Source organism: Salvelinus sp. IW2-2015, unplaced genomic scaffold (genome assembly GCF_002910315.2).
Source record: "Salvelinus sp. IW2-2015 unplaced genomic scaffold, ASM291031v2 Un_scaffold2805, whole genome shotgun sequence".
Classification (NCBI taxonomy): Eukaryota; Metazoa; Chordata; class Actinopteri; order Salmoniformes; family Salmonidae; genus Salvelinus; species Salvelinus sp. IW2-2015.
This window is the reverse complement of record NW_019944105.1, coordinates 72,895-81,919: the sequence shown is the minus strand read 5'-3', so window position 1 is coordinate 81,919 and position 9,025 is coordinate 72,895. Positions and strand designations below refer to the sequence as shown.

At 46.4% G+C, this 9,025-nt stretch overlaps 1 protein-coding gene across 1 annotated transcript in view; it reads left to right on the top strand.

Moving 5' to 3' along the window:
- mtmr12 (myotubularin related protein 12) overlaps window positions 1-9,025 on the top strand; it is a 20,271-nt gene that overhangs the window by 3,597 nt on the left and 7,649 nt on the right. The window contains exons 2-9 of the mRNA XM_070440667.1: window positions 434-576; window positions 769-844; window positions 1,001-1,098; window positions 1,303-1,506; window positions 2,495-2,565; window positions 3,768-3,774; window positions 4,637-4,802; window positions 5,088-5,264. Coding sequence (XP_070296768.1) covers window positions 434-576; window positions 769-844; window positions 1,001-1,098; window positions 1,303-1,506; window positions 2,495-2,565; window positions 3,768-3,774; window positions 4,637-4,802; window positions 5,088-5,264 — 942 coding nt within the window. The remainder of the gene's footprint in view (window positions 1-433; window positions 577-768; window positions 845-1,000; window positions 1,099-1,302; window positions 1,507-2,494; window positions 2,566-3,767; window positions 3,775-4,636; window positions 4,803-5,087; window positions 5,265-9,025) is intronic.

The following is a 9,025-nucleotide window of genomic DNA, read 5'->3' as shown; positions in this document are numbered from 1 at the left end:
GTTCTCATTTACAATTGCCGACCTGCCAAGACAAAGCAAAGCACGAGTTCGACACATTACAACAACACCATAGTTACCACATGATAAAAAACAAACATCCATCAATGGGGGGGGGATTTTACTTGGCTCATCGTTCTCTAACCTGGCTAGCTTCCGGGGTTAAGCGGGCGGGTGTTAAGAAGCGCGTTTTGGCGGGTCAACTCCGAGACCGTTGGGGAGTTGCAGCGATGAGACGATCAAAAAATGTACGGCAATGTTGACCGGAAACCATGACGATGACTAATACAGATGTATTCACAGATCTGTAGAGAGCCATTGTAAGTAACYCTGCCTTTTTGTGTTTTCCAGAYATACAGAGAGAAGTGAAGATTACATAGACAGCATTTCTATGGCCTGTTCACACCGTGAGGAGGGTGGGCATTGGAAATGACAGTACCTTTTGTGTTTTCCAGAGGTGCAGAGAAAAAATCAGACTGTGATGTTTGACTCCGTGGAGGACTGGATCCAGGACATGAAGAGAACTAAAGGAAACTGTAGAGTGGTCTCGGAGAACAGCAACTTTGAGCTCTCTCCAAAGTACGGCCATTTTTAAAAAAGTCTGACCAATGCCGTACGCAATATAACTGCTGTAACATGCTAGTTTACATATCAAGACATTGCATCCTAATCAACATGTTGGTTGCAGTACTCTGTAGTTATCTTGGATTCCTCTGTTTCCTGGTTTATCATGTTATGAGTAAACCAAAGCTACACGTCTATTTCCTGCAGGTTGCCTCAGTTTTTTATAGTCCCATCAAACGTCTCGGACGAAGACTTGACTAAGTACCAGGGAAAGGGATTACCGGTATGTGTCGATTATTTAAAAAATTCTAAGTCGTTTTGTGCCTGGTACTTGATTTAAATTGAATATCTCACATTTTAATTATAGGACCCGTAACTCTTCACTTTCTGTATGGGTCAATATACAAATAAATGAATGTATTTGATGTTTGTTGTTCAGATGTGGTGCTGGTCTCATCATAGCGGCTGTGCCTTGTTTAAAGCCGCCTCTATACCCCTGGTACAAGAGGACAACGTCCCACAAACCTACATGGAGAAGTAAAAGACATCCTGATTGGTTACACCGTATTGAGTATTGTCTGTTTTTTAATAGTGATGAATGCTTATGTATGTACTGATTTTATCAAAGTTGTGACTTTATGACCTTTTTCCAGTCCGTAGATCCCCTTTTTTTTTTTTMTTTACATAAAAAATTTATTAAAATGTACCGACTTTTGTGTAACACTGTGAGGTGTGTTGCAGAATGTTGACGGCAGTGGCTCACAACCACCTGTACTCAGTGAAGACAGAAGACCTGTCCGACACACTTCCTGCCGTTCAGGACATCCTGTTGTCTTACAACAAGTTCAAACAGTTCTTCCTCATCGACAATACAACAGAGTTCTGGATGTCCGATATGAAATGGTTCTCCTCGCTTGACAACTGTGGATGGCTGGACATCATCAGGTGAGATTTTGAAAAACCTAACTACTATTTGTCCAGTGTTTATTTTTATTTTTATAATGTTCACTCAGTGGCCAGTTTGTTAGGTACACCACCCCGTTCGCTGCTCCAGACAGTGAGCCAGGTGGCCGTGGCTTGCTATATTAAAACAGTCATCGTTACTGTTCGGTTGAACGTTAGAATGGGCGAAACTAGTGACGTTGAGCGTGGTATGATCGTCGGTGCCAGGCTAGCCGTCGGTGCCAGGCTAGCCGGATTCAGTACCTCAGAAACGAACGGCCTCCTGGGCTTTCAACGCACGACAGTGTCTCGGGTTTACGGAGAACGGTGGGACAAACAAAACATCCAGTCAGCGTCAGTCCTTTGGGGGGGGGGGGAGACAGCTCGTTGATGACAGAAGTCGAAGGAGAATAGCAAGAATCGTGCAACCTGACAGGCGGGTCACAAATGCAGTACAACAGTGGTGTGTGCAGAACAGCATCCAGGAACGCACAACTCGTCGGTCCTTGTCACTGATTGGCTATGGCAGCAGACGACCACACCGGGGTTCCCGTCCTATCAGCTAAAGACGAGAAGAAGCGGCTCCAGTGGACACGCCATCACCAACACTGGACAATTAAAGGAGTGGAAAAACATTTCCTGGTCTGACGAATCCTGGTTCCTGTAGCATCATTCTGATGGCAGAGTCAGGATTTGGCGTGCCTGGACCCATCCTGCCTGGTGTCACCGGTGGCGGTGGTGTGGGGAATGTTTTCCTGGCTGAAGTTAGGTCCCTTGATACCAATCGAGAAATGCTTTAGAATGCCATACCTTGTAGAATCCATACTCCCGAAGAATTCAGACTGTTCTGGAAACGGGGGGGGGTCGGTCTGACACGGTACTAGATGGGTGTGCCTAATAAAATGGCCACTGAGTGTATTTGTCCAGTGTTACCAATGTATTTGTTTAGGATCTTGTCTCACGCGGCGAGCCAATGTCTTGTGTGTTGCAGACAGTGTCTCCAGAAGGCTGTGGAGGTAGTCGAGTGCCTGGAAAAGGAAAACACTAATGTTCTCATTATGGGTAAGGACCAGTTATTTGAGGAAGGTTGTATTTTATTTGACAAGGGTTGGCCACACAGATCCTGTGTCCTGACATTTTGTTAGACATATTTTTTATATTTACTTTACTTAAGAACATTTTGTCCTACAATGACTCTCAGGAGAGCAGTGGCAATCGTTATTGAGTGGACTATCCTCAATAAAAACTATTTAAATGAATTGAAGGTAAACTCAGCGAAATGACATTGCCACGAGTGGCACCGGTGATATTGAGATGATGCAAGACATTGCTCCTCAGTCGCACACAGTATCTGCTGTTTACAGTGTGGTAGCCAGGGCACCAAAACAACAGAAGTTGACCCTCGCGCTTTTAATGCTCTTAGTTGTTGAAGAAATTGACCCACTATGCTGTTTACTTTCTGTGTCTACGTCATGTTGCTGAGTCTACCATTTAAATATGTGTTTGGTATCAGAGGAGGCTTTAAACCTTACTGGGTCCTACCTCTATATGTTAATAATACCAAGGAGCTGTTACGGCGCTGTACTGTCCTCTATATTGATTCATATTCAGAGGAGGCTTAGGCCTGTACTGGTCCTCCATTATATGTATAATATCAGAAGTTAGCCTGTACTGGGTCCTCTATATTGTATAATATCAGCAGAGCTGTTTAGGACTGTACTGGTCCTCTATATTGTATAATACAGAGAGGCTGGTATTTACTGTCCTACCTCTATATTGTATAATATCAAGAGGACGTTAGGACCTGTCTGGTCCTACCTCATATTATCATATCAGAGAGGCTGTTAGGCCTGTACTGGCCTCATTAATTGTATAATATAGAGGAGGCTGTTAGGCCTGTACTGGTCCTCTATATTGTATAATACCAGAGGAGCTGGTTAGGCCTGTACTGTCCTACCTCTATATTGTATAATATCAGAGAGGTGGTTAGCGCTACGGGTCCTACCTCATTATGTTAAATATCAGAGGATGGCTTTACTGTACTGGTCCTACCTCTATATGTATAATACCAAGGATGGCTTTAGACCGTACTGGTCCTACCTCTATATTGTATAATATCAGAGAGGCTGTTTAGCCTGTACTGGTCTACCTCTAATTGTATAAATGCAGAGAGCTGTAGACTTGTACTGGTCCTACCTCTATATTGTATAATAGCTTCGAGAGTGACTTTTAGGACTTACTGTCTCCTATACGTATAAGTTCAGAGGAGCTGTTAGACCGTACCTGGGTCCTCTCTATACGGGTTGTATACATATCAGAGAGCATTTAGCGGCCGTACTGGGTCTTAACCTCTATACTTGAAATATATATCAGAGGAGCTGTTATGGACCGTAGCTGTCTCTTATTGTATAATACCAGAGGAGGACTGTTGGGGCCGTTACTGGCGCTCTATATTGTACATATCAGAGGAGGCTGTATGGACTGTATGGTCTCTAATATTTTATAAATCAAGGAGCTGGTTAGGGCGTATGGGCTTCAATTGTAATAATATCAAGAGAGGCTTGTTTAGACTGTTACTGGGTCCTACCTCTATATTGTATAATAATCAGAGAGGCTGTTAGTACCTGTACTGCGTCTACCTCTATATGTATAAACCAAGAGGCTGGTTAGACCTTCTGGTCACGCAACGCTATGTTAATCACCAGAGAGCTGTTGACCTGTACTGTCCTACCTCTATATGATAAATATCGAGGACTTGTTAGACCTGTACTGGTCCTCTTTATTGTCTAGGACTCAGAGGAGGCTGTTAGGCCTGTACGGTCCTACCTCTATATTTAATATCCAGAGAGGCTGGTTAGGACCTGTTACTGGTCCTCTTATATTGTATAATATCAGAGGACTGTTTAGACCTTAGCGTCCTACATCTAATTGTATAAATCAGAGGAGGCGGTTAGCCTGTACGGGTCCTACTCTTATATTATAATATCCGAGAGGAGGCTCTTAGGGCTGTATGGGGTCCTCTATATTGGTTAGTACAGAGGAGGCTGTCAGACCGTACTGGTCTACTCTATATTGTATAAGATATCAGAGGAGCTGTTAGCCTGTACTGGTGTTAATTGTATGTTCTCTCCAGAAACGTCAACCTGTGCTGTGTGGTCTCCAGCCTGGTCCAGTTGATGTTGGACCCCTACTACAGAACTCTTCTGGGCTTCCAGAGTCTGGTGCAGAAGGAGTGGGTGGCAGGAGGACATGCGTTCCTGGATCGCTCCAACCATCTACACCTCAAGGACAAGGCGGAGGTAGGATCTGTGTGTCTTGGTTATTCTGTTGTCTGACAATTAAACTAGCCATCAAAACCTTYATTRCTCSCSTCCTTGATTCCTCGCCTRCTTCTCAAAGCTTATTGGAGGAACGGCTCCGATGTCCCTCCCCTGGACATCCTCCTCCAATGAGCTTTGAGAAAGTGAGGAATTTTCAAGAATCAAGGACTGTAGGGGAATCAAGGATTTGTGAGACCTGCGGTTTATACCTTTTAAAGAACACAACTGTGGGTGACGACCGTGTCCCTGTGTCCATCCTCTCAGAGTCAGTCTCCAGTGTTCCTGCTCCTCCTGGAATGTGTGTGGCAACTACAGCAGCAGCACGGTCCGGCCTTCCAGTTCTCCGAGACCTACCTGACCGTGCTGTCTGACAGCGTCCATGTTCCTGTCTTCACCACCTTCCTCTTTAACAATGACAGCCACAGAGACAACATACTCAGGGTAAAGACACACGCAGGCAGACACAGACGTTACCAATACAGTATGGTTTTCTCAAGGCTGTCTACAAACCACTCTGCTGTAGTTAGACCTACAGACCACTCTGCTGTAGTTAGACCTACAGACCACTCTGCTGTAGTTAGACCTACAGACCACTCTGCTGTAGTTAGACCTACGATCCACTCTGCTGTAGTTAGGACCTACAGACACTCTGGCTGTAGTTAGAACGCTAAGACACTCTGCTGTAGTTAGACTACAGACCACTCGCTGTAGTTAGACTACAGACCACTCTGCTGTAGTTAGACCTAAATCCACTTCTGCTGTGTGTTCAGAACCTCATACCAGAGCCTACAATCTGCTGTAGTTGGACCTTACCCTGTAGTGTAGATGACTAGACGATGTCAGACCCTGTCCTTTCCAGCTGTTGTTACCCTGTAGTGTGATGACTAGACGTCAGGCCCTGTCTGCTTCAGCTGTGTTACCTCTGTAGTGTAGAGACTAGACGTCAGGCCCTGTCTCTTCCTGTAGTGTAGAATGACTAGACGTCAGGCCTGTCTCTTCCGCTGTGTTACCCTGTAGTGTGATGATGACTAGACGTCAGGCCCCTGTCTTCTTCCAGCTGTGTTACCCTGTAGTGTAGATGACTAGACGTCAGGCCCTGTCTCTTCCAGCTGTGTTACCCTGTAGTGTAGATGACTAGACGTCAGACCCTGTCTCTTCCAGCTGTGTTACCCTGTAGTGTAGATGACTAGACGTCAGGCCCTGTCTCTTCCGCTGTGTTACCCTGTAGTGTAGTGACTAGACGTCAGACCCTGTCTCTTCCAGCTGTGTTACCTCTGTAGTGTAGATGACTAGACGTAGCCTGTCTCTTCCAGCTGTGTTACCTGTAGTGTAGATGACTAGACGTCAGGCCCGGTCTCTTCCAGCTGTGTTACTGTAGTGTAGATGACTAGACGTCAGGCCCTGTCTTCTTCCAGCTGTGTTACCCTCTGTAGTGTAGATGACTAGACGTCAGGTCTCTGTCTTTTCTCAGCTCTGTGTTACCCTGTAGTGTAGATGACTAGAGGTCAGGCCCTGTCTCTTCCAGCTGTGTTACCTGTAGTGTAGATGACTAGACGTCAGGCCCTTCGTTCTTCCGCTGTGTTACCCTGTAGTGTAGATGACTAGACGTCAGACCTGTCTCTTCCAGCTGTGTTACCCTGTAGTGTAGATGACTAACGTCAGACCCTGTCTCTTCCAGCTGTGTTACCCTGTAGTGTAGATGACTAGACGTCAGGCCCTGTCTCTTCCAGCTGTGTTACTGTAGTGTAGATGACTGAACGTCAGCCTGTTCTTCCAGCTGTGTTACCCTGTAGTGTAGATGACTAGACGTCAGACCGCTGTTCTCAGCTGTGTTACCTGTGTGTAGATGATAGACGTCAGGCCCTGTCTCTTCCAGCTGGTGTTACCCTGTAGTGTAGATGACTAGACGTCAGGCCCTGTCTCTTCCAGCTGTGTTACCCTGTAGTGTAGATGACTAGAACGTCAGGCCTGTCTCTTCCAGCTGTGTTACCCTGTAGTGTAGATGACTAGACGTCAGGCCCTGTCTTTCCAGCTGTGTTACCTTGTAGTGTAGATGACTAGACGTCAGGCCTGTCTCTTCCTGCTGTGTTCCTGTAGTGTAGATGACTAGACGTCAGACCCTGTCTCTTCCAGCTGTGTTACCCTGTAGTGTAGATGACTAGACGTCAGCCCTGTCTCTTCCGCTGTGTTACCCTGTAGTGTAGATGACTAGACGTCAGACTGTCCTCTTCCTGCTGTGTTACCCTGTAGTGTAGATGACTAGACGTCAGACCTGTCTCTTCCGCTGTGTTACCCTGTAGTGTAGATGACTAGACGTCAGGCCCTGTCTCTTCCAGCTGTGTTACCCTGTATGTGTAGATGACTAGACGTCAGACCCTGTCTCTTCCTGCTGTGTTACCCTGTAGTGTAGATGACTAGACGTCAGCCCTGTCTTCGCTGTGTTACCCTGTAGTGTAGATGACTAGACGTCAGCCTGTCTCTTCCGCTGTGTTACCCTGTAGTGTAGATGACTAGACGTCAGCCCTGTCTCTTCAGCTGTGTTACCTGTAGTGTAGATGACTAGACGTCAGGCCCTGTCTCTTCCAGCTGTGTTACCCTGTAGTGTAGATGACTAGACGTCAGGCCCTGTGCTGAGGTTCTTCCTGTCTCTTCCAGCTGTGTTACCCTGTAGTGTAGATGACTAGACGTCAGACCCTTGTCTTCCAGCTGTGTTACTCTCGTAGTGTAGATGACTGGACGTCAGGCCTCGTCTCTTCCAGCTGTGTTACCCTGTAGTGTAGATGACTAGACGTGAGCCTGTCTCTTCAGCTGTGTTACCTGTAGTGTGGTAGAGTGGCCTGTCTCTTCCGCTGTGTTACCCTGTAGTGTAGATGACTAGACGTCAGCCTGTCTCTTCCAGCTGTGTTACCTGTAGTGTAGATGACTAGACGTCAGGCCCTGTCTCTTCCAGCTGTGTTACCCTGTAGTGTAGATGACTAGACGTCAGGCCCTGTCTCTTCCTGGCTGTTACCTGTAGTGTAGATGACTAGACGTCAGACCCTGTCTCTTCCAGCTGTGTTACCCTGTAGTGTAGATGACTAGACGTCAGACCCTGTCTCTTCCTGCTGTGTTACCCTGGTAGTGTAGATGACTAGACGTCAGGCCTGTCTCTTCCAGTGTGTTACTGTAGTGTAGATGACTAGACGTCAGACCCTGTCTTTCCAGCTGTGTTACCCTGTAGTGTAGATGACTAGACGTCAGCCTGTCTCTTCGCTGTGTTACCTCGTAGTGTAGATGACTAGACGTCAGACCCTGTTCCTTCCAGCTGTGTTACCCTGTAAGTGTAGGATGACTAAGCATCGTCAGAGGTCCTCTGTTCTCTTCGCAGCTTTGTGTTATCCTGTAGTTAGATAGACTAGAGGCCGTAGACTCGTCTCTGCAGTTGCGTGTGTTGACCCTGTAGGTCGTAGATGTCTTACGCAGCGCCTCTAGACCTCTGCTCTTTCAGCCGGCTGTACCCCGTTCCAGCCCGGTCCACTTGTACCGCACCTGTACGTGTATGTGCTAGTACTTCTGTCCAGCGTCCTGTGCTCTTCTTTCGCAGCTGTTGTTACTCCACGGAGTGTAGTGACATAATGTTTACAGTCGAGGCCAGGTGGGGACGCTACCCCTGGTTCTTCCAGACGCTCGTCCTTAGGCCTAGAGGTTAAAGAGCGGACTGCCCTAAAAAAAAAAACTCATTTCCTTAAACGGCCATTATGTGACATTGATATGCTTGTTCTTTAAGAGCATGATAGTATTCCTAAGTTATTCTAAAATTTTACTACAGAAAGTGTTAAAGATATGTTGGTCATAAGTCAGTCTCGTCTAAGGAGTTTGGAACCGCTCAGTGAGTAAATGTTTAAAGCTCAGAATGATAGTAATGAAGTGTCTGGGTTGGAGATTGCAATTATGTTGCATCATGTCTTTTGCCGATGCTCGTCACTCAAATCGCCATAACCTTCGGTTCCTTCATTGATGAAACGGCGCCCGCATTCATGAAGGGATAGCGATAGTGGGTATATGGGGGCGTATTTGGACGTGAGGCATGGCATACAGGGGACATGATTAGCTAGCATAAATTGCAATCCCTACCAACTTGCATTTAGCTCTATTGGTGAGTTTAGTCATTTACTCAGTGAGGTTCGAAACTCCTTAAGAGCGAGACTGACTTTATGACCAAA